This window comes from Symphodus melops (genome assembly GCF_947650265.1).
Source record: "Symphodus melops genome assembly, chromosome: 15".
NCBI lineage: Eukaryota > Metazoa > Chordata > Actinopteri > Labriformes > Labridae > Symphodus > Symphodus melops.
The window spans coordinates 8,426,630-8,452,059 of NC_136705.1; the positions used below are offsets into that span (position 1 = coordinate 8,426,630).

At 40.4% G+C, this 25,430-nt stretch overlaps 1 protein-coding gene across 3 annotated transcripts in view; it reads right to left on the minus strand.

Annotated features, from left to right (window-relative positions):
* itsn1 (intersectin 1 (SH3 domain protein)) overlaps positions 1 to 25,430 on the minus strand; it is a 48,419-nt gene that overhangs the window by 4,544 nt on the left and 18,445 nt on the right. Inside the window, exons 18-45 of one of the 3 annotated variants that reach the window (XM_079362619.1) lie at positions 24,461 to 24,544; positions 22,763 to 22,840; positions 20,322 to 20,458; positions 19,921 to 20,201; positions 18,749 to 18,906; positions 18,424 to 18,438; positions 16,763 to 17,007; positions 16,438 to 16,612; positions 16,166 to 16,252; positions 15,909 to 16,057; positions 15,496 to 15,575; positions 15,236 to 15,408; positions 15,108 to 15,153; positions 14,713 to 14,834; positions 14,378 to 14,501; positions 13,967 to 14,161; positions 5,562 to 5,683; positions 5,275 to 5,381; positions 3,662 to 3,763; positions 3,466 to 3,547; positions 3,174 to 3,272; positions 2,950 to 3,033; positions 2,759 to 2,842; positions 2,067 to 2,198; positions 1,630 to 1,710; positions 1,264 to 1,385; positions 272 to 354; positions 83 to 166 (exon numbers count right to left, since the gene is read on the minus strand). In XM_079362619.1, the coding sequence (XP_079218745.1) occupies positions 83 to 166; positions 272 to 354; positions 1,264 to 1,385; positions 1,630 to 1,710; positions 2,067 to 2,198; positions 2,759 to 2,842; positions 2,950 to 3,033; positions 3,174 to 3,272; positions 3,466 to 3,547; positions 3,662 to 3,763; positions 5,275 to 5,381; positions 5,562 to 5,683; positions 13,967 to 14,161; positions 14,378 to 14,501; positions 14,713 to 14,834; positions 15,108 to 15,153; positions 15,236 to 15,408; positions 15,496 to 15,575; positions 15,909 to 16,057; positions 16,166 to 16,252; positions 16,438 to 16,612; positions 16,763 to 17,007; positions 18,424 to 18,438; positions 18,749 to 18,906; positions 19,921 to 20,201; positions 20,322 to 20,458; positions 22,763 to 22,840; positions 24,461 to 24,544 (3,331 nt within the window). The remainder of the gene's footprint in view (positions 1 to 82; positions 167 to 271; positions 355 to 1,263; positions 1,386 to 1,629; positions 1,711 to 2,066; positions 2,199 to 2,758; positions 2,843 to 2,949; positions 3,034 to 3,173; positions 3,273 to 3,465; positions 3,548 to 3,661; positions 3,764 to 5,274; positions 5,382 to 5,561; positions 5,684 to 13,966; positions 14,162 to 14,377; positions 14,502 to 14,712; positions 14,835 to 15,107; positions 15,154 to 15,235; positions 15,409 to 15,495; positions 15,576 to 15,908; positions 16,058 to 16,165; positions 16,253 to 16,437; positions 16,613 to 16,762; positions 17,008 to 18,423; positions 18,439 to 18,748; positions 18,907 to 19,920; positions 20,202 to 20,321; positions 20,459 to 22,762; positions 22,841 to 24,460; positions 24,545 to 25,430) is intronic. The other 2 variants (XM_079362620.1, XM_079362621.1) reach the window with 2 other exon arrangements.

Here is a 25,430-nt window from a genome sequence, read left to right on the forward strand (position 1 = left end):
AAACAAATCCTTATGTTCTAAGGTAAAGTGACCGCACATAATTGAAAGTGTGTAAACTCTAGAGTCAGGAGTGTGTCCATACCGTGAGAGCGACAGGGTTTCAGTTCAATCCCCTCCACGATGTTTACCATCAGTCTGCCGATACCTGTTGCCCTCTGAGATCGCACTGAGGCAAAGAGGAATATCTTTATGTTATTGGCTGCGCAAAAGTTATCATGAATATTTATGTTTTGTGTAACATTTAGGATGTAGGAAAGAAAAGTTGAGATACCTAGATATGCCTTTTCTCTCTTCTTCTTCTCTGTTTCAATAAAGAGTTCCGAAGCTGCCTTGATTTTCTGAACCCACGCCGTCCTGTGTGAAATTACACACAAATAAGAAGAAAGTCACATCGGCAAAAAAAGTTCCAAAAAGTAAATATCTTTAAAATTAGTGCCATAAAAAAAGATAAATTTAGTCTATGAATATAATTCTGCCTACATACTTATTGCTTTTACAAAAATACCATAACTGGGGTATTCAATACCTCCGATATTAACTCGACTCAGCTCAGACTCAAGTCACAATTTTCTAGACTTACTTTACTACTCGACTTGCTACTGAGGGGTGGGGGCAACAGCCTTGTGGTTTGTGCCCCACATACAGAGGCTATAGTCCTCCAAGCGGGCAGTCTGGATCTTACTAGTCCATCACAAACTGTCTGGGTCTGAGGAAGTCTCCTCACAGCGGGAAATTGTTTAAAACAAAAAGCAGCAAGGAGCTCCACAGCTTCCTCTTCAATGACGCTCTGCTGCTGACACAGGTGAGCCTGGACGACCTCTGTCTGACATGCTTTCGAATACTATTTTTACAAAGAGAAGTTGTGCAATTTAATGCATCTCCATCCTAAGCATCTCAAACACAAATATTGAACATTTTGCCTGAATGACTTTACAGTAAAAGTCTTGTTTAACCTTTAATTAATAAGACAACTAAAGATACTGGAAGGGTTGAGGGATGAGAGAGTGGGGGATGTCGAGCAGCAAAGGGCCATGGACGGATTCAAACCTTTGTGAACTATAGCATCTGTACACAAAGATCACAATCAAACCACTATAAATGAACTAATTCTCCTATTTCTTAAGCTAATCTATTTACTATGCACTCAATTCTAGTGGATTATTTTCACAGTGTGGCATTAGTAGTTTAATCTACTTAAGAAATCTCAATACACAGACTGCCCTCCCCTACTCCTTTGTACTGTACATATCTAATATTGATTACCTTTCATTGATGCTCTCAGCTCGGAGCGTGTAAACTCTGTCTATGTGAGAGATGTGGAACAGAGGCTCGTCTCCTGACGGGTCTGTTGGCAGCTTCACTAACACTTCATTCAGGAAAATAGGCTGAAACAGAAAAGAAAGTTCAGTGATTATGAGGGCGGAATTGATTCATTTAAAAAAGGACTATTCAAAATTAACTTTCACTTCACTGTGAATAAAGTGCGGATAGCCAACTTTAAGATGTTTTCAACTTGCAAACACATCAGACTTCTTATTTGACTGTCTCATGAAAGACAGTTTACAACACTGTTTGCTTCTCATGAAACACAAACGCTACGACAAAAGACACACATCATCGTTGACTCACCGTTTTGTACATGCGGTATTGCAGGTGTGTTTTGGAGGAGAATACTTTGTCCGAGCCTGAGAAGCCCAGAGGTTTGGTCACCTGTGAGTAATGTTTAGAAACAGAAAGTGAAGCTGGGATTGTGCAGAGGAGACGCAAACAGCAGCAAGTGGTTGAAGAAGTGTTTTGGTCTCTACGTTGACAAAAACTAGATACAAACAATATCTCAAAATGACTCATTTACCTGTACAAGTGCTCGAAGAACAACAAGATACAGTAAGTCAAATTAATTGGTAAATTAGTGATAAGTATTCCATCTTTTAAAATCTTCATGTAAAAACAATTCTCCATAAAATGCAGCAAAATAGTATTTTACAAGAGCATGAAATAAAAATTCATGTTCATAAACGGGTGAAAGAACAAAAGTAAATGTTTGTAGCCAGGTCGTCCAGGCTCACCTGTGTCAGCAGCAGGAAGTCATTGAACAGGAAGCCGTACAGCTCCTTGCTGCTCTTTGCTTTAAACAACTTCCCGCTGTGAAGAAACTTCCTCGGACCCAGACAGTTTGTGACCGAGTTAAACACCAGTTGCTGAATGACAGAGAGGGAAGGATGATTATTTGTCTCCATGGGCAAAACAAAAAGTTTAGGCTATAAAGGTGACAGTGAAAAAGAGCAGAAATGATCAGTTAAGATTGGATACAGTCTTGGCAGCAAATGGAGGTGCAATTCTTATTATACATTAATATTAACGATAATCTACAGCTTTTCCTTTGAACCACTGTCTGTTAAATCACTATATTGAGTATATTTTTTATTGTCTGTGATGTCTGCAATTTCCACTGAGCAACATAGGTGTCGCTAAAGAAAAAGAAAGGGGGGTAATGGAGATCCTTGGAGGTTTTTTTCTTACCGTATAAACTGGATAAATGTAAAATAATAAATGTAAAATAATTCATCAGTATCCGATGTGTTGTACAAATATTGTCTATAAAGCTCATCAGTTCAGTGTTTGTGAGAAAGCAAATGTGAGTTTGCCTTGTGAAACGTTTTAGGCAGCATGTTTGTACAGAAGATGATATGCAAATATGTTCAGTTAAGTGCGTCTTCATGTGTTTACACATGTGAATTCTTGTGCGTGTTGCAGTTACCTCTGACAGGCCTTCACACTGGACGTGAGCCTGAATCCACTCCAGACGATCAGAGTTCTCCTTCTCCCTGACGCCCTCATTCACCTAGGAGCACACATACTGCACGCTGTTGGTTTCCACTTAACTGTGTGTGCATCTTCTGAGTGTGTGTGTGTGTGTGTGTGTGTGTGTGTGTGTGTTAGTGTGTTCACCTGCGAGCACAGCTCTTCAGCTTTCTCCAGAGCAGCTTTTAGATGACTGTGATCAGGATGGGACTCTGGGGTGTTTTCTAAGATCTGAAATCAAAAACAGAAAAGATAGGAATGTGTCAAATCCAGAGTGGATCTGAGGTTCACAGACCGCGTTTATTGAGAGTCTCAATTCAGGCCTCTGAATGTGAGAGGGGGTGCTATGTGTGTGTGGGTGTCGTACATACGTTCTTGATGATAAGCGGGTAGCGTGTGACTCTCTGCATGGGTTTGAGCAGGAAGCTCGACAGAGGCATCCCCTTACACCTGGGGTCCATGGCTAACCTCTGAGAGAGAGAGAGAGAGAGAGAGAGAGAGAGAGAGAGAGAGAGAGAGAGAGAGAGAGAGAGAGAGAGAGAGAGAGAGAGAGAGAGAGGCGTCAGTAAAATCAGAGATTTTGGATAGTCTTTAACCCTGCCTTACCGTCAGAGTAAAATGCTGTCCTACATAGTGTGTGTGGTCAGAGAGTGTCCTTTATACCTTCAGGAAGTCTTTGATCTCAGGGCTATCATCAGTTTTCTGTTGAATCAGCGTTGCGCCGTTCAGCTGGCACGAACAGAATCTGAGCACAAAAAAAAATCACCTCAGTATTAGAAAAATATAAAAAGAAAACTCGTTGATTAAAAACAAACTTCCTGTCTGATTGGGTTTTAGGTTAAAAGACGACAAATGGCACCTGATGTAGGGCTGCATGTGAGGCAGCTGGTTGGTCAGGATGTCACCAATCATCTTCACCGGCATCCGATCACCTGACATCTTCTTCCTCACCCTCAGAGCCCTGCAGGGGGAGGGAGGGGTGTGACGACAGGAATGGTCTGCTGTATCAGTCAAAGCTGTTATGTGTGGATGTTAAACTGTTTAACACCTATTTTTTCCTATTTGAAATGTAAGGACTAGATCTCAAACACGTCATTGTCCTGTGTCAGGTTGAGCAGTAAACTGGAAGCTAAAAATAGGACGTTCAAAGCAGCTGAACTTTGCTTTCAGGTTGCTGTTATGACTAGATGATTAGATGTATGACTCATCTTTAGGTTTGCATCACAAATCAGATGCAAATGTCATGTAATGTGACTCACCAGTATTTGCCTCAGTCTTTATGACTAGCTACTATTCTTCCTATGTTGTCAAATTTTTTTTAACTCCTTTGCAAAGTCAGGCTCTCTTACAGGGGTCTGTTAGGGGACTGACTCACTTTTGGAGAAAGCCTCTAGTGACCTTTGTAGTAAACTGCAGTTTTGGCACTTATGAATTCTTTATTTATCAGGAAAACAGCTTACTCTTCGGTTCAGTCAAGTTATTTTTATGGCTTTGTTTATGAAGCGTCAAACATTCAATCGGTTGACCTCTTTTAAAACTTTGTAAAACTTCTAACAAAATTCCAATTTAAGGCCCAATACCTTTTACAAGCCTGGTGTTGATGAAAATTTGACAAATAAAGGCAGGTCACAATTAGAGCCCCCTCGTGTGGATAAGTTAACATCCCAGCATACCAGCCGTGGTACAGCTTTGCATACGGTCTAAAAAGAAAGCTGTAATTCTCAATTTGTAACTTTATGTTTTTTATTGATAAGCTAGTTGTGTGCACAGCAAAATATACTTTCTGCTGTAAAAGGACAATTTCATAGTCTCTGGGGTTTGAAAATGAGGCCAGTCTCATATTGACATCTGTCCCAAATAAAAGCAGGGTCATTTAGTATACTGTAGTAAATAAAAGCCAGAGCTTTACAGTATTTACAGACAATGTGGGTCAGCAAATGTCATCAGACAGAGATTTTCTTTATGGAATCAGAACAGCTTTGATATTTTAGTACAGTGTAAAACGTATTCCTGTCCGTAGGAATGTTCTGCCTCTATTGATTAATTAAAAACATTTGTTTGAGAAGTAAAATTACTTCTGTGTCATCCTTTCTGACCGACAGAGGTGGATGATACCATATTGCGTATGATACCATATTGCATATGCGCAGGATGATTAGCTATACCAGCGAAGTCATGTGTGACCCCTGATGACCCAAACACGTCTAAATCTTCCAGTGTCATCAGATAATCTTTTCCTGCAAGATTTGGGGTGAAGAGAAGCTCTGGCAGTCATCCAGGATTCATAGAATCGTAGTTACATATGTAACTTTCGTTTGACGGCATCGTTCAAAAAGTTGAATGACTTGATACATGTCTCACAGGTGAATCAGTCAACAGTAACGTAACCACTCAACATGTCTAAGACATTAGACTGGCATTCTTTCAAACAGTGCTGATGCTGGTGTAAATTCAGTATTTAATTGTCTTTACTTGAGCAGTTTGATGTTGCACATGATGAGCTCCTTCCAGTTGACAAAGATCATGGCCACTTCCTTCTCTGTCAGCAGCTCACACTCCAGCAGAGGTTTATGGAAGATCTAAAGACACAAACACAGACACTGAAACATTATTTTCAATTTGACAAAAAAACTGTCTCATTATGAGGGAGTGGTGTCTTCAGGTTTTTATAGACCAAAAGCACATTTTCGTAAGGTCAGTCATACTTTTTGAACTCCAAATCAACAAGTAAACATGACGTGCATCTTAACTGTGTTTACCTCTGTGACGAGCTGAAGGTCATTGACGTAGTTCTCCTCAGTGACGATCAGCTCGTGGATGTATCCCTGCCTCTTTCTCTCCATGGGACTCAGCATGTCCAGCAGGTGAAGGTCAGCACACCCTGATATAAAGACATCACACACACACAGATACAAATTGCTGTCAGCCCAATGGAAGGAGTATGAAAAAGTGACCTTCAATACCTTTATAAATACTGGTAAACAAATACATACCTGAGATCAACAAAAAAGAAAGTGGGACTAAAGGTGGAGGAGGAGTGTAAGTTGTATGTTTGTCCATTTTTTTTTTGACTAACAAAAGGTTTTTTATTTTTGACAGTGGTCCTTTTTGTGTACCTTTTCTGCTTAACTTCAAATAAAAGTCAGTTTCTGTATTTTGGCATGCACCTGCACATCACATTTAAAATCAGCAAGATTCCGTTTTTTGATTCTGAAATTATTATTTGGGATAATTGGCTATTTTACTAAAAAGTTTAAACTCTAAGGCAAATTAAGGCAAGGCAAGTTTATTTATATAGCATATGTCAACAACAAGGCAATTCAAAGTGCTAAGAGAAACAGTAGAAACATACTTTTAAGAGAGGCTTTACATTTGCTTTCAACTTGAAGTTTCATGGCGATAAGTTAAAAGGGAAGTCTGGTATGTATAAAAGTTGGGTCATGTTTTTGGTTTATTAAGTGTTGCTTGATCTTTTTGACCTCTTCATACACCTTGTTAGTTGGTGAAGTTGTGCCAGAAAATCCCGCTCGACAAGGTTTTAAAAAAATGACCATTCTACGTGAGTTTAAACCATTAAAAATAAACAGATGTAGTTTGCCATCGGTGGCAGAAGAAAAATTGCAAACTTAAGTTACAGATAGCTGACAACTGCTGCAGGTAATGTATGTCACGTTTTCTTTTCAATTCAAACCAATGATGTAGTCATTTGTTTCCAGTTTGTATTACTTAAATGTTTTGTATATATTATCTATCACATAACTCAAAGCTAAGAATTGTTCTAAGATATGTTATTTAAATTTTTGATCTGTTTAATAAAGTGAAAGGTGTAAAATGAATGCAACTTCGATAAAAGATTTCTTACATATAAGTTTAAATGCAAAATAAATGTCTCTTTTAAAAAATACTGTCCACCAGGAAGCTTCCAAGGATACCAAATTCAACATTCACTGTCTTAATAGCTTAGTGGTTTTGTTTTGATCGTTTTCTTTCAATCTCAGTTATTTTGTGAATCCCTTTATGTTTATAATGTATAAAGGTTTCTATAAAAACAGTGTGTGAATGAGAGAGTAATGAGGCCAGTCGACAGCAGTCTGTCTCAGAGTGTTTAATCTTCACCAATAAAAACCTCAGGACACTTTTACTACCAACACTATGCTAACATTCTGTACATTTCATTCATTCATTCAATCATTCATTCAAGTATTCTTTTCATTCCTTTGTGTTTCCATCTGACCATTCATGTCCATAAAAGTCACTCATTCATTCATGCATGCATTGACACCAAGTGCAGTCTGGTTACATTTGGCCACGCTGTTAATCCATTCTTCCATTCATTAGAGTTTGCAATTTATATCCACATAAAGCACCAACCATCATTGATTAGATTAACAAAGGATCATACAGAGATTTTTTTTCTTTACCAAACAAGGCTAGAGAAGAGCCATGCTTCATTGCTGATTAGAAAGGTGTGTGTTGTATCATAAAAACCATAAGTCCCAAATGATTAAAGCTGTAAGAGAGCTAAAGAAAGTTGCAGATGAGTGGGTTAATACTTGGTAACAGGCATTATTAAGTGTGGCATACTGATCCAGCTGGTTTCAAACATGGCTCTGGTCTATGTTGGTCTTTGTTCAGCCCTAAAATACTTAATCTGATGGTGATAAGTGTCAACCATTGGTTAACAAACTATTTATCAACATTAAAATCTGCTTATAGTTCTGTCCTGTGTGGGAGCCTAAACATCCTCTCCAGTGACCAAAATTAAAGGCCTCCAGCCTAAGTTTGAGAACCAATGGTTTTAACTAATCAACTAATCAGAGACTTACACTTCCAATACTGACACATTTAAGGAGCCAATGGGACCCTAGCAGGTTAATCAATATCATACTAATAATTGTAAGAGTAACAGCTCTATTGCTTGTTGTATAAAAAGTTTTGAAGTTTCAATAATCATTGTAATCATCTTCTGTGTTTCTGAGGGTAAACATTAAAATCACAATACTGTCATCTGGATAAACAAAACAAAACAAAAGTATACATCTGATATGACAACCACTATATTCCTGGTCTGTTGCTATGAGAACAAATAGACGGGGTACGGCCTTCAAATGGGACTCGTATAGTCAAGTTGTGAAGACGTGTACAGGAAAGGCTTAACGTTCAAGTTCAACCATATGGGAACACTGTCGCTAGGCAACGGCAACATGGACGCCAAAATATTGCTTCTGGTCCTACTTGCTCTCTACATGGAAATGCTAGCATCTGTCTTTGTTTTTAAACGGCTCATGAAGTAATAAGAGACAAGACCAAGATTAACACTTCACCTAGCTCATTTTGGTCCCGTACATGGCTATAGTTAAGATAACTTTGTTGGATGGCTTGCGTTTGTGGGCTCCACCATTTCTGAAAACGCTATAAAACACATCAACAACTCATGAACTTGAAGCTTTCAGAAAAGTTTAACTTACAATGTTGTGAATACCATAAGAGAGATGTGGTCATATGGTGTATTCTTATGAACACAGTAAATACGACCCCATTTGAAGGCACCAAGGGGGCTTTTGTTAATGTTGAATGAAACCATATTCACACTGAGACCATTTTCCTCTGACATCAAGCTTAACTCGGGTAGCTAACATGCTGCCTTAATACGGTAGCCTAATGTTGCGTTCCGGGTTTACAAAAGATATTAACATAGGAACCTGAAGATTTTACTATTTCAACACTTTTCCATTCATTGGAATCTGTAAAGGCAGGCATAGTGAAAATCTAAATTTAGGTATAATTTAAGTTGTAACATTTTTGTTAACTCACTAAAGACTAAGAAATAAATGAAAATGGATAAATTAGATTTCAACCAATTTTTGGCTATATAGCTGGTAGCTAGCCTCCTTCCCAGTAGGATAGGCATTTACAAGTACACCAATATGAGGTACTGTAAGCCAAGGACCAATTCCTTGCGAGATTAAGGTTTGCGATTTCAAATTACTGTTAGCTAACTTTAACCACTGTAAGCTAGGAGTTTATGCTTTTTGATTGCATACTATACGAAGTAATGTTACATAAGCAGTGGATGAATGTCAGAGTACCATAACTTAATTGATGACTGACTAGCTAATGACAGACAAGTCATAATAGCTAACGTTAAATATTAATTTCTGGCTATGCCACCGTTAGCTAGTTTACATAACTTAACTAGAAACGTATGCACTCACTACTGACACTAATTAACAATGATGGTAGCTGGGAACAGTTTGAATGCTACAGTTATTTAATGGTATCTAATGGGTTAGCAAAATGTTTTTTTTAACTGAAAATAATTTCGTCTGATGGTCCATGAACGCAGAAATACACCATAATAGTGTAAGTCAGTGCTTGACCTTCACACCCTGAGTATGACGTGAGAAGAAAATGTTTCCAGAGTGAATATATCAAGTTAAAAAGATGCACCAGGGTTGTACATCACAACCGGAACTGGTTGAGTTCAGTCTTGAAACGAAATGATTTGTATTTCTCTATGTTCATGTTTGGCTGTTGCCATTTTGTGATTTCTCTAATGACTGATTGGGAAGCTGTTATTTGACATGACAAATGAGTGATTTCACAGACTTAGCAAGATGTGGTTATTTTATATGGAAACTTGAACTTTGTGATATGTTAAACTGATAAATAGAAAACTGCAGCTAATAACCCAGTAGGGTCCTGGATATGGTTTCTTGAAATCATTTATAATTGAAATTATTGCAAATTATTCAAAACAGTAACTCTACAGTGTCAGAAGGAACAAAATATAGTTTGTATAGCAAACTAAAACCACTTTTAAAAAGATGCAGCAGAGTGGACAATTCTAGGAGATAAGATAAAAATACTGTTGTTTTCGTTTGAAATTTGGCAGCAACTTATAACAGTTGACTCTTTAAAAGGTAAAATTATTTCTTGTGGTAAATGTGGTTATTTGCGTTCCTACTGCATGTTCTTACTGATTGCTGTTGATTTGTTTTTACTCTTGCAAAAAAAAAAAAAAAAGAATCCCAAAATGTCAAACTACCCTTTTAACTAAAATGATTCACATATTTGACAATGACAGTAAAGGTGAAATTGATTAAAAATGATCACTTAGTTGAAAGAAGCAACAACTTAAAACAGTTGAGCATTTCAAAGGGAGAGCTTGTTATTTTGGGAAATGTACTTATATCTCTCTCTCTCTCTTTTTTTTTTTTTTTTTTTACAATTTGTGAGATAAGAAATTACTAACCAATTTCTTTGGCTCAGAAAACGATCAAGCCACAGAAGTAATAGACTAATTTTGCATGAAAACTAGAAACAAAGCGACTAGATTACAATCCCTGCACTAACGGAAAAACAAAATGTACAGGTTGTAGCTTAACTGGGTTAGGTGCTGGGCTTTATTTATTTGTTTGAGTTAGCCATTTCTAACTCGTGCTTCTCGTGTTTTGCTAAGCTAATCAAGCCCCTGGCTCATGTTAATACTTTAATGATATTTTATCATTTTGTTTATTTTCCTGTTTCACTCTTAAAAAGAACTTTTGTTGCAGAAAATGTGGAACCACTTTGTAAACTTCAATGATTTAAAGATATCCCCTCTACATGTTTAGTACCAAACTGTCTGTGTGTCAGGTCATCATCCTTCATCCTCGTTTTAGCCCTTTAAAATGTGACAGCAACTCATCATCATAGCAACAGACAAAACAATAATCATGTAAACAAAAACAAAAATACAATGAAAGAACATAAAACAGATTTAAAGTTACACATTCAGAATGTTAAACTACTACCAGTAAAAACACCATTATTGTGTCTGATTGTGAGATATACATATAAATATCTGCATGTGTGTGTGTGTGTGTGTGTGTGTGAGAGAGAGAGAGAGAGAGAGTGTGTGTGTTCACACTGTTTAAAGTAATTTGCATACTCTAAACTCTCTGTACCATGTTGAAGTATGGGTATGTTTGTGTGAGTAATTTGGTTAGCTAGTAAGCTAAGCACACAAAGCATGGCTTCCTGATTTCAGCCCTGAGCTTCCAGCTGAGTCCCAACTCACGCTGCTCGCTCACTTCTATGCCTCTTAACTTCCTTCTCTAATAGAGAAAGAGAGGAGAGGTGGACAAACTAAACTGGAAAAACATAAAAGTGAGCGGCTCCCTGGGTTGAAACTTAGCACTGAACAGCTCTGAGACGCATCTCAATGACGCCTCCTCTCCTCTCTTTTATTCCGTCTCCGTTTGAAAGGGGAGGAGATGAGGAGAAGAAAAAGGGGGAGGGGGAGTCTTTGGCATTAAGGAGAGGAGAGGTGAAGAGAGGAGACTTTAACATTGAGACATGTCCTCCAGCAGATAGTGGGTCTTTTCTGTGAAGCTGTGGGAGGGGAGGGGGTTAGTGAGGGGAGGAGGGGGTGGAGCCAGCACTTTTGACTGACAGGTGAATGAAGCGGCTGAACCAATGGGAGACGAGTTAAAATAATAAAAACTAGAATAAAAACAGTAAGCAGCAGGGCTAAGCAGAGCTACTGATTCTAATGACACAATCTCCCATAAAGCCACAAAATGACCCACTATCCACTTTACCACGCTGTGTGTGTGTGTGTGTGTGTGTGTGTGTGTGTGTAATAGTTAGTTTGTTTCACTGTGATCCTGTCAAAACATGTTTATCAGTACAATCTGGGAGAAAGGATCTCAATAGTCTCATCTCCTCTTTTGCTCTTCCTCAACCTCCTCCTTGCTTCGTTTCGTCCTTATCTAAATGCCTTTTTGACTGACAAAAAAAGAGAAGAAGAAAATAAGGAGGAGAAGAAAAGGAGAAAAGAGGAGTCCTGACTATTGATCTCCCTCCTGTTGAACAGTGCTGTTGGGAGAGTCAGAGCCATGCAAAGACAGATTCTCGCCACCACTGGGCGTTTAAACGTTACAGTCTGTCTGTCTTTTTGTCTGTCTCTGGCTTCTATTGGTGGAGAGTCGCCATTTCCGGGTCATGTGACCTCTTGCTGCTGTCCCATTGGTTGAGTGGCCTAGTGGGTCTCTTTGAGGGCTTTGAGGAGAGGGGGGTTCTGGGTAATGATATGATCCTAGAGAGAGGACGACAACAACAACATCAACAAAAACAACTAAACAAAACAACAACAACAACAACAACAACAACCAATCGGGTGCTAGGTGGGTGGAGCGTGCAGCAAGACAGAGAGTGTGGAGGTGTGGTCTAATCTAGCATAGAAATAGAGGATGTAGAGTGGGCAACACGACAGCAGGCAGTGGAGCGGCGCTTCTACCTGCGGACAATTTTCATGTCTGATGACAAACAACAACACTGAATGTATGCAGACCATAATATAAAATAGTAAATAAACTATAAGTAGATGTGGTTTTCTTCGGCCTTTGCAGTATTACAATACATTTGAAACTTTTATTTTTTATTTAATTAAACAATCTTAATTTGACTTAAAAAGCCTCCTTAAAAATGTTAAAGCAATTTGACCCGCACATGTACTGAATAGGCCGTTTTATTATTGCCAAATCACTTTCAGTACTTTGTATAAACTTTCTGAACACATTGAGTGTTGAATATATGCAAAATAATATTAATACAGATATGAGCTACATGTCATGACTTCTACATTCCCAATTAATCTCATGACTTTTTTCAAAATAAAATAATTGTATGAATTGTCTGAATGTGGCTAATCATGTACCCAGTTCATATTGTCTGCTGTTCCTTTCTTGCTCTATTTAATACAAATGCCCATTAAATGTGTAAATGTGGACAGGCTGAGGTTCGACTAGCGGGTTTTTTTTTTTTTCTAATGTTACCGGCTTTAACAGACAGGAGGAGATTCAAAAGAGAAGCTCAGATTAAATAAGCATCGCATTTAGAAACCCATCTATCATAATTATAGGTTTTTATTACTTTTAAATCAATGCTACATGTTCACTCTTGTGCTAAAGCTGCGCAAAAGTGATTTTCGACTCAGATTTGAAGCATATGTTGGTTTGTTCTTTATGAAGTGACAGCGTCGCTACACATCTTAATTGCCTCCTAGTGGTGACAGAAAGCTGCTTCTAATGGAGATTCTGAATTAATATTGAAAATAATCAGAGTATATATTACCCTGCTTAAAGTACTTACATATATTGCTAATAGGGGTATCATCACCACTCATCATGATAATGTTTCAGGTATCAGCAGATTGTTGGCTTCACGTTAATACTTGGGATTTTCTATGAAATCATGTATCGCTTGAATTATGAAGAAGAAATGTGTTCTGTGACTTTGCAATGATTCGATTGTATTTGACTTAATCGAAGCACCGTACACCTTTCAATTCTGATGAAGGTAAATGATTGTTTGAATCTTTTACTTGTGTGTTTTTATAGATTTTATTATTATGTATTGTAACTCTGCAGAGACCTGTGTGCTTTACAATATGCCTCAGTGATAGGATATCATCTTTTGTACCGTTACAATATTTGTCCTTTATTTGTGGATATATTTAAGAGTCAAACTAAATCTCTGTCTTTCTTCGTGTACAGCAAGACCTCTAAGAATATTTCATCAAAATGTTTCTTAAAAATCCTTGAATAGGAGCTTTTTTTATAATCCTTGTTGTTTTTGTACAGAGACACATTCAGGCTGAGTTTTACTCAGTAAAGCAGTGAGATGTGTCCTGGTGCACTGCCCACGTCTCATGCTCCGCTCTGTAAACTCTGAGTCTATGGTGGATCATGCTGAAGGGAAAAACATGCGGGAAAGAGAAGGAAACACATTTACACTAATTGTGCGCAAAAAATACACACACATGCATGAAAACACACACACACCATAAAGACACACACAAGCATCACCCAGAGGTGACTGGGAGGTTATCAAAGAGGCCCAAAGGAGTGTTAAGGTGAAACATCAAGGTCAAACCAATCCAGGGTCAAACACTGAGAGAGGGACAGCATCTCCACACCTTGCTCTGGGGTGTGTGTGTGTGTCTGTGTGTGTGCGTGCGTGCATGTGTGAGGGAGAGAAAGTGTTATCTGTGTAAGTGTGTGTTACGTCGTTGTGTACTCCCACTGACAGTATGTTAACATGTTAATTTGTGTAGGTTACACGCGTGTTCTGTGAGTCTAGTGTGTGTGTGTGTGTGTGTGTGTTTGTGAGTACTCACACTGCGTGCTCGGATCCGTGTCCGTGGTGAGTTTGACGTAATTGCTCGGAAACAGACCCTCCCTTCCGTTGAGCTCTCCTTTCCACCAATCACAGTCGTCTTTGCTGAGCACTGTGATCACCTGACCCTTCTGAAAGGCCAGCTCGTCGTCGTTCTGGGCAATGTAGTCGTACATGCCGATCACCTGACACACAGCTTCACAACCAAAGACGGACACAAAGGACAGGAAGTCATTATAACAGGTCGGGTTTGTCATCTGCTGTAATTCTATCACTTTGACTACAGCTGACTAATCACAGCCGGGTAGGCTGCAAGTCCAATCACTGTTTTGCAGAGACAGGGAATGAGCTGCAGCGGTAACTGAAAATGAAAGCGTTGTATATTCGTGTTGGCAGACGTGTGTGAGTGTACCTGTGGTGGCAGGAGCCAATTTTGGAGGGGTGGGCTCTGTGGGCGTTGTCTTGCTGGTGCTTGGACTGAGCAGCTTCACATAGTTTGCAGGGAACCAGCCAATCTGGCGCTTTTTGCCCCGGGCCTGAACCAATCAGAACATATCATACAATCAGTCTAAAATATGCAACCTCAGAGTGTGTTTGAAACATTACTTAAACGACCTCACTCTAAACATAATTTATGGTGTATTGCTTAAAGTAGATGAAACAGAAAGTCCTTATTCTAAGAAACGTCAGCAAGAAAAATTATTCTTTGCATATATTCTAGTTATTTTTTTTCTTTTAATGGTTTACCTGGAGCTCGCCCTCCCACCAGCCCCCTGGGTTCTTCTTTCTTATGAGGATGAGCTGTCCTGGAGCTAGTGTCAGCTGCTCGGCTCCTGTGGCGCTGTAAGGGGCGATCACCTGAGCGATTTCTGATGGAGAGACGGAGAGGGAAAGGAACGAGAGCTCCTGGAATCAGCAACCTGCATCGGTTTAGTGTTTTAAATCGGTCTGTTTTTGAATTGCTACATTTTACCGGAAATTTGTGGGCATAGATGTGAAAACCAGGTTTTTACTGTATGACACCTTTAAGACCTTGTGTACAATGTGATATTTGGAAGTAGCAAGTCTTTTGAATCTGGGTAAAAAAAAAAAAAGAGCAAACAGAAGGCAACCGCAGCTGTATACAGTGAATGAAAACTCACCTGGTTTCTTTCCCAGACTGCCTGTCTTCCCTGCTGGTCCCAAAGCCTAAAAACAGAAACACATTTAAAAACACATATTTCCCTCTTTGTGCAAAAACTCCTCCCGGTCCTTTCTATCCTCATCTCACCTCTGAGGCAGAGTCTCGTGGTTTGACATAATTGGAAGGGAAGACTCCTGTCTTTCCCCCAACCATGCCCGTCCACCAATCACCTTCTTTCCTCATCACCATGACGACTTCCCCTTGCTGGAAACTGAGGTCACCTTGCTCACTGCTCTCATAGGTGTACATGGCCAAGTACTCTGCGCAGATGCATTCGGACATCGTCAGTGACGGTTGACCCTTTAACCTTAACAGAAAACATGCAGCTACGTGTCTGGGTGTGTTACCTTCTCCGGACTCAGAGGGTTTGGTTGGGGAAGGGGAAGGGCGTTTCCCATTGGGTGGGCTCTCTGATGCTCCCGATTCACTGGAAGAGACAAAGCAGACAACAAATATTAAAACTGTAAACAGTTCCATGTTTATGTATATCAACAAATCGAGGCGTTTATATTGATTGTTTTTTTTTTGCTTGGTGGAGCTTTTGGACAAGCTAATGCTGCACTGAGGCTCTACAGCTGCACTCTGACTGACAGGACTAAATGATGTCAGACCCTGAAAGCTCACGGAGCAGGAAGTAAACTAAAAACAGTTCTAACTCTTATGCAAACTGGTGGAGCACAATTTCAAATGTCATTGACCTGACCGTAAACAACTGAAGATTTACATGCTGAATGGATCCTGATGTGGCGCTGCAACCTACCTGGTATTTTTACTGCGTGCTGCGACACTCGCGGGGGCGGTTATGGCGGCAGAGATGAGCTTGACGTAACTTTTGGGGAACCAGCCTCTCTGTCCAGTCTGCAGTTCACCTAGCCACCACATGTCCTGCTGCTCCAATACTGTTATTATCTGCGAGGAAAATGACAATGCAGTCAGTTCTATTGAGGAAAACAAAAGATGCAGGTGAGTTGAAATACCAAAGTCAATGATCAAAAAGATGTCCATCTATGAACTCACCTCATTTTTGTTGAAGTTGAGGTGGTTGTCTTTCTTCGCTCTCCAGGGATATAAAGCCTGAGCCTGAAGACCCTCCACCTTCTCCCCCTGACAAACACAGAGAAGCACCACTAAGATCAGATGTCTACATAGAAACAGAGCAGTAACTGAAGTAAAAAAAAAAAAAAAAAAAGACTGTAAGCTATGATCATTTTTTATTTGCAACAGAAAGCCAACCTAAGAGTCAAGTTCAGGAAAACTTTCTATCGATAAGATTTTAGCTCAGTCTGTACCTGTCCGAGCACAGGAGAAGGAGAGGAGCCTGTTGTCATGGTAGCAGGTGTAAAGGCAGAGCGTTGTCGTAGCTGCGCTGAGGGTACGCTGAGCGACGGATTCTGACTGGCTGAAGAGGTTGGCCATGCGTCCCACCCCTCACTCTCTGACTGACTGGCTGTATTGGAGGGCCAACTGGAAATGAACCACACAGAAAAAATACGACAATATTAGTGATACTAATCTTACGTTGTTGAAAATATATAGTAAAAAAAACAAACATTGGAGCTGAGGTGATAAATGATGATAAATGATGAGTCTGGCTCTGACACCAGCAAGACTCACGTGGTGCTAAAATCAGCCCAGTTGCTGTTGGCAGAGGACGTTGAAGAGGACGTTTGGCCGGGTGCTGGGGGAGGCGTGGTCATTGGTTGCTGTGTTGAGGTGGGTGTGGCTGAAGCGGCTGCACGCAAGCTGATCGGTGCTTCACTGTCGGATATCCGTTCGGCATAATTGGCAGGAAACCAACCGGTCCGCCCCCTGAGCTCTCCTCCAAGCCATCCAGGCTCGCCCGTTTGAGATTCATCCACCTGTGGGAGCAGCAATATGAAGATACAGTTAAGGCTCGCAAACACAAACGACACACAAACACAAGGCTCCAGTTGACAGAGATGAGTGTGTTTTCTGTGCAGACGCATGGCAGAGCAGAGCAGTGGTGGAAACAATAACAAGGTTACAACAGCAGCAGCTGTTTGGAGTTGAAATCCTGGAGGTAGAATTCACAAAATACTATTAATCGGGATTATCGACTTACTGCGACTGATAAACTATAAAACCAGAGAATACTTTTAATAATTCATAATTCATCTCACTCAGTAAATCTTCTATGACCTATTACTTAACCCTTCAATTAAAAATCTATCTAATGTCTTTAATCTATAACATTGCACATTTTCTTGAAATTATCGTCATAGTCGATCTGATAAAAATGTTGCTGAGGTGGAAATTGGGTTATGGGATGCGTTGGCTTAAAAGAAAAACGTTTTTTTTTCTTCCCATTTTGACTGTTTTAAAGTAGTGGTTCTCAACTGATTTTTTTATTTATTTTTTTGTACCGTCTGAGATCCAAAATGCAAATGTTTCCATCAGACAAATTCGATCGGTTTAAACGTTTCAGAACATAAGAGGTCAGTTTTCAAATAGAGTTGTTGCTGGTGGGTCCTTCAGAACCACTGTTTTAAAGGATACACCGACACTGACAATCTTCTTCATGTATTTGCTGCAGAGCAAACCAAAGGATGTAAACGTGATACATTTACATCAAAAATGAAATCTCAGCACAAATCAGCAATTTGAGAAAAGTTTCAGATATAGATCTCCATCCGTGATGTTTACATACATCACCTTTCCATTCACATAAAATAGAGCTGTGTCCGCCTGCTTTACAGTTGGTTTCTTAAGCAGCAGAATGCAGAAGTCGAAACACATAATACTAATTTTAACGCAACAGTTGCTTGTGATGACAAAAAAAGTTTTTAATACAATATTAATTTTGAGTTGACACTGAAAGCAGATTGTCGTATTTGTTTTCTTCATCAGGTTCCTGTTATAGAACCAATCCAGTAGTAAACAATGAGTGCCTGCGTCCTTTTCCAGAAGTTTCAGGGGAGTGGAGGGTAATCTCTGGACTGCTGGAGATGCTCCGCCTAAACTTTACTAACTTTGGCAATCGCCTGAGATGAAGTAACCTTAATACTTCAGTGTGAGTCACATTGCTCAACATCGTGGCCACAGTCGAACACATCCAAAACGTTTTAACGGTGCGTGGAAACAAAAACAACAGTGTGAGCAGATGTGACGACAATAACTAAGCCAAGCCATTCATCTACAGGTAAATGAATGAGCACAGAGAGATTACATGAGATGAACCAATGACAGCAAGACTTCAGATGGGTGCTGGATTTTGACTGGTGGAGTCACAACACTGGGCGGGGGCAAGAACTTACCCATTCCCCCTTCACCTTCAGTTTGCACGGCAGAGGAGAAAGGAAACTGTTAATCATACGCGCACAGAAACACTGCAGACAAACAGTCACACAGGTGGCGTAATACAAACAAAAAGTAGTGTTTTCATATGGATTTAAGCCGGTCTGTTGAAGTGGCCGCGTCCCAATAAAAAGTCACTGACTGTAGGTGAAGTGAAGTTCAGGTTTTGAAAACTTCTAAAATCTAAAATTTGCACCATGATTATCTAATGTTCCCATTATGATGTATCATGTAAGGTGGATAGAAAAGTAATTTGATCTTAGTATGTGAGTGCATACAACATACCATGATTACATCTCCAGGGGCGATACTGATCTCATCATGGCTGCGAGCATCGAATGGATACACGGCTCTGTAGTAGACCACCTTCACTGACTGCTGCTGGTCGAAGCTACAGACCGGAGCCTTCTGGTCAAACAGACTGGGTCCCGGAGCTTTCTCACCTGAAAGGACACATGATGTTTAAAGCATTATTGACACAGATTCTTTCCTCAGGTTCACCTCAGGCTTAACTTGAATTACTCTCTGAAGTTTGGTCTTCCATTTCAGATTGTAGACTTTGGATGTTTCCCTCTTGGATGATACCGCAATGACACGCCTTGTGCTTTTGTTAGAGCCCGAAACGTAACGAAATGTAACAGCTACCCAAAATGTAACAAAACTCTAAATGTAATAACAGCTCGATAATGTAACAAAATGCTGAGACACTTTTTGTTACATGATTAGGAGAAAAATATTTTGCCTGTCCCATAATGTAATAATGGGCAAAAACTTATTTTGTTTTGGACTCAGCATTTTGTTTCATTAACGACCAGTTACTACATTTCGTGTTATATTAATGTTTTTTTTAATATTATTTTTGTTACATTTTGGGCTCTAACATGCCTTAATATTCTTCTCTACAGAAACACACTGTTCCTGAGGGAAATAACATTAGGCTGTTTGATCTTGTGATGGGACCATGTTGAGGCAGCAGCTAAATTGAATTGCGCCCTAATGAAGTTTATAAGTGAGTGACAAACAGGGGTGGAGTTTGTCCTTCACAAGCGGTGAGTTTTACTCTTCGAACACATGTACGAGGCGGTACATAAGTTTGATTCCACTTCTAACAGTAGTTGATTCTTTAAAGTTACACGCTGCCAACTCTTTAAAATACAAATGCCTTTTCTAATCCTTTTCAATCACACATGCCCAAAATGAACTGTTCCCATTGTTTTAATAACATAGAACTTCTGTCATAGTGCTCAATGACAACGATATCAAAAATCCTTAGTTGCAGACTTGCTGGTTATTTCAATGGTTTGTGCCTCTGGAACTCAGTGAAGATGACTGATGAGGTGCATTCATTGTACGCTGTGCTTGCAGCCGGTTGCATGAAACATCAGCTGCCGTGCACACACTGAGACTCGCTTGATACACCCTTGACCCTCCTTTGGGTCTGAACAGCTCAAACACACCTGTTGAAGCCCAGGGGTCGGTCGGCTGGCTGAACAGCTTGGTGAGTTTCTCCTGCATGTCCATCTTTCCTCTCCCCCCATCCTCACTTTCTTCGAGTGCTCCTGCTCCCTTCAGACCCTCTTCCTCCTCCTGGTCCAGCCCTCTCCTCTTCCTCTCCTCTTCTTCCTGAGTCACTCGGTTCAGCCAGGCATGGGGTGCAGAGATGGAGGGGGGGGAGGGAGCACTGGGGGCAGAGTCTGCTGCTTCATCCCTCCAGGCCACGCTCTCCTCTGATGACAATCTGTCGTATGAGGTGAAGAGAGACGGTTAACATAAAAACTTTCAGAATCAAGCACAACAAACGATAACTTTTGGCTATAACCAAAGACCTCTTCAATCCTTAAGTCCATTTCTTTTGTACCTGCTCTCCTGCAACTCGGCAGACTTCCTCTCGATCGGCGTGTGCATGTGAGCGTGTGTGTGTGTCAGTGTGAGCGCGTCTCCTTCCAGATCCTTCTGCTTCTGTCGCTGCTGCCGGCTGTGGATTTCCCTCAGCTCCTGCAAAGCATCATGGGATACAGGAAGGAACAGCAGTGAGGAGGAAGTGGGATCAGAGGGCCGGTTGCTATGGGTTGCCATGGACATCAAAACAGCAACAACAGTAACAACAACAACAGCAGCAGCAGCAGCAACAACAACAGCAGCAGCAGCAGTAGCAGCGATATGCATTAGTCAGGTGATGAAGGCAAGCTCCGCCCCTTCATCATTGACAAAGAGGTGAGGAGACGTACCTGCCAATAACCATAGCAACAAATGGATTTAAATTATTTTAGGGCTAAAGAGAAGCTTGTTGCTTTAGAGGGGGAATTCTGAGTTGATGCTGCTCAACAGCTGGAACGTAACATCATTAAAAATCTGTCCTGAGCAGTTTGAAAGGTCGGACAGAAAACTGGTCATTTCAGTGTAATCTGTGCATTAGACATCTATTGAATATTTGACTTTTCTCTTCACCTCTACTCAATAACAACACAAGTTAATTTGTAAATATACCTGTCTCCAACTCTAAAGTATCCATATGATGTTTTTTTTTGTTGTTGCTCATTCTTGTCTATCTGTCGGCAGATTCTTACAATAAAAACACCAACAAAAGAAGCGGGTGTCTGTCTCTTCTTGTTTTCTTTATTATTGATGAATGGCAGAATAGAGGTACTCAACTTAAAACAGACAAGCTAGCATTAAGCTAGCAGAGTGGATTTCTTCTTGAGGAGCAAGTTTTCCTCCTTTTGCAACAACTGATCGGGATTTTAGCTCAAAGTAAAGGATCGGACTCCAAAAGCCTGTAGACGTATTTGGCCAGGTTGTAGAATTTACAGCGATATTACTTTAAACAAAACAAGCCATCCTGCCTCATGACAACTGAAATGCCATTGACGACATGACTGGAAATCTATCTCGAAGAGAAGCTTGAGAATTCTACAGTTCTTGTCATCATCTTCCGTTTTTTGTTACCTCCACATTTGCAATGGAAGCAAGTCACAAAAGCAGATTAGTGATCATCTGTGTAACACCTTTGTATCGCTGTTTTCAGGAACTTCTCCAGTCTTCTCCTCTTCTTGTGTTTTTGTTGTGCTGTGATTGTGGATTTCTTTTAATGTAACTTCCATCGACAAATAGACACGGATCGATCAGTGGACTGGCGTTTGCTTAACGAAACAATTTTAAAGCCTGTGAGAGCATGTCAGAATTGATTTTACCTTTTCAGTAATGCTCAAAGAGAAAAGATATTTTAACACAATCTCAAAGGCCACAAAACAAAACAAACACCTATCATGTGTCCTGAAAATCAGGTCCCCAACTCGTCCTGTCATGTTTAGAACATATGTGAATGATAACTGATCTAATAGACTTTTTGAAAGTTGTTTTTTATATTTCATTAAAAAAATGAAGTAGGAATGGATGTCGATGTCGAGCTTTGTCATTGGTGGAGGACTTGAGCTGTAACGTTGGGGCGGAGCTTGCACTACGTTTGAGGGAGGGGTTAGATATGACCCAAAAACAAAAGGAAGGGATGAAAAGGGGTCGGGGAGGTAGGAGCTTTGGGGATGCAGCGGTGGCAGTCCTGTGTAGTCATGACAACCAGCTGTGCCATCAGAACACACTCTGTTACTATAACAACACAAGGCAGCTGTCGTGTTTCAGCCAAACAACCAACTCGAAGAAACCTTCAGAAAACAGGCAAACCAATCAGAGAGAAGAGCTGATGGAGGAGAAAAAAAACTACAACTCTGGTGAAGTGAACTCCAAACGATCTGAAACAGGAAGTGGAGGACAAGAGACAACACAGCAGGCCGGGCGTACACTCCTTCACACAGAGACTACACACAACACCCACACGCACATTGGTCCAAATATAAGGAGCAGTTCCACGCGCATAGCCCGATAAATGTCTACAAGCTTCTATTTGTCTGGCTGAAACATCTTCTGGTAGCATACAGGAAGTAGTATTACACTACAGTACAGTACAATCAGTACAGTAATGTAGCCTAGCATTGCAATAGCATAAAGTACACCTTGCAAGACTAGCACGACTGTCTAGCAAGACGTAGCATAATAGCTCGATACAGCATCAACTATGGGAGCATAGTTACCCAGCTGGCTAAGTAGTGAGCTAACACCAACTTGGCTGAGGGACAAGAGGGAAAGAGGAAAAAGAGAAGGTGATACAAGGAAGAGATTAAGAGAAGCGTATTGAGTGACTCGGAAAGTAAAACAAAGAAAGGTAGAGAAGATTAAAAGAAGATAGAAGGAGACAGAGAGAGAGGTGGGACCAGTGGGGAGGGGAGGCTGGATTGGTGTGTAGACCTGTATAACGTAGTCTAGCCGAGCCAGACACACCCTGACGGCTGACACACACTCCTGTAGCTGTCCCTGCTCCTGGCACTGAAACACACATATACACACAGTATATACATACACACACAGGTGATCAGCCATTCTGTAGACACGGACACACACTCACAGACATTGAATGTTTTATTGACAGGCTTTAAAATTCAGGCTATCCCAAGCTCTCTAAAATAGAGACATGGAGACAGTGGACTTCCTGGTTGTTCCAAAACTATCTGATGGATCGTTAGATAAATTACATTTTAAATGATGAAAAAAAAATAAAAAATTTAGATGGGTCATGTTATTGTCTGAATTTTGCTTATAGTATCTAAAGCTTCCTCTTGTGTACATCTTTTCAAATTTGCATTTCATATCCTATAATAATATATCCTTGATAAGATGAATAATTATAGCTTGACTCGTGCAAGGAGAGGCACGTCTGATTTACTGTGATGAGTAGTATTTTATTAGTGCCACAGTAAACGGTGTTACAACAGCTGTAAGTTGGCAGCAGCCCAGTTCTCAACTTATTTTAAAAAAATAGAAGAATAAGCCTCGACAGCATCTTTAGCTGGCCCTTTAGTATCAGAACTAAAAAGAGGATAATAGTGCTTTAGGGTATAAAATAGTTCTAACAGAGCCTGACCAATATGGGATTATTAAGACTGGTGCCAATACCAATATGGGTGAGGGGGCACAGTGTACAACTACAGTATGTTGGCTGATACAGTATTTTTTCTCTCTAGCTGGAATTGAAAAGGCCCTAGACAAGATGAATTAATGTGTGGCTTTATTAGAGTTTATCTGCTTGAGGACAATTAAAGAATGTCAAACTAAAATCGAACATGGATTGATGGTTCTTTTCTGGTGATACTCTGCCACGTAAGACTACAGATACTTCTCAGAGTATTTGAGTAAGGCAGCAAAAAGAAAATAACTGACACTAATATACGTTAACGGTCCTTATTGACCTATAATAGAATTGGTCAGACTTTAGTTTGATGATTGTTGTTAGGCGGTCTACATAAACTGTTTTTTGCTCCCATTTTATTTCGAGGTCTGATCCAGTAACATGTCAATCTGGAAGTGTCTATACTTTCATCAATTACTTATTTGTATTCCCTTTTTTCTGTTTTATAATAAGTTGCAAATGCTAAGATGTTAAAATGCTAATCTTTTGCCAACAATATGTTTATTTGCTCTGGATTACTGAGAACTTCAGGCATCTCTTGTAGAATTAAAAACACATCACACCAGAGTCAGTACGTGAGTATGTGATCAGTAATGTGTGTTCAGTAATCAAGCTTGCGTCTCTATGCTACTGCATGCAAGCCTCAACTGACTGCAGTGAATCCAGCTGCCTGACGGGAGTATCAAACCAGCCGCTGTATGATCTGGTTTGCCTGTGTTAAAGCCTTTCCCTTAATATGGAACACACTTGCAGGTTAGTAGTGTGGTAAGAAGATGCTCCGTGTTTTACTTCTAACCCTCTCTTCTGTAGTCTGCTGTGTGGGACAATGAGTACGACAGTGCTGGTCCATAAAGAATGCAAAATACTTGCTCTTTGCTCCGAGGTCTGCCAGGTAGTGTGTTTATCTGACATTATTTGATATCACACAGTATATTCCAGCTGCAGTACCACCCCAGTCCAGTGGTGGCAGTGTGCTCTACCTGTCTCCCCCTCTGTTCCTCCTGAAGCTGGCGTCGCAGGGCTTCTATCCTGGCACAGTGGTTGGCATAGAACTCACACAGAGACTGGCATGGGGGGGAGCAAAAGGCCAGTGTGGGAGATAAATGAAGGAGTAGAAAATATAGAAGGAACGGTTCATTAAGTAGATTTAACAAAGATATAAGAAAAAGAAAATGAAGGTAAGAAATACAGGGTGAAGAAGCAGGAAAAAAAAAAAGCAAACACAGAAGGAGGACAGCGGTTGGATTCACGAGAACGGCAGAGGGAGTGCTCCAAGTGAGAGGACGGAGGAGGTCACAGCGGTGGGACGCGAGCAGATTTCAGGGGGAGGAGGTGGTGTAGAAAGGACAGCGGAGGGCAGTGTTGTCAAATATTGTTTGCACCTCTTTTGAGCTAAGATTTACACCCACTGAGACATGAACAGAAAGTAATATCCAAACATGGCTGGCTGTGTTGGTTGCTCGAAGGCTTTGCATATGGTTCTGAAATAATGATGTTATCTGGACTGCACTGAAAAAGATTGAGAGACAATTTTATTAGATTAGCCATTAGGAAATCTATTTATTGTGGTCTGTGTTGTCTCTGTTTTCCTGCCTTTCTCCCTCTTCGTCATCCTCCTGGTTGGGCTTATTGTCCCTCTCTTTGACCTGACTCGAGCGTTCTGGTGATGCCAAGCTCATAAAGGTGGCCTAGGAAGACGTCTGTGCCATAACCCTTCCTCTCTCACTCGTATTAGATTAGCTGCGTTGTCGAAGCAACATGAAGCAGCTGTCTGGGAGACCCGCTCGAGTGTTCCTGTGCAGCTAACTCTCTCCACAAAACAGTAGTCAACAACACAGCAACATCAATACAAACACAGATGCAAAGGTCAGATACAAACACGAACATTGAAACACTTCAGTAGACTTGAATGCTGTGACTACGATAAACGAGTGTGTGCAGGAGGTTATG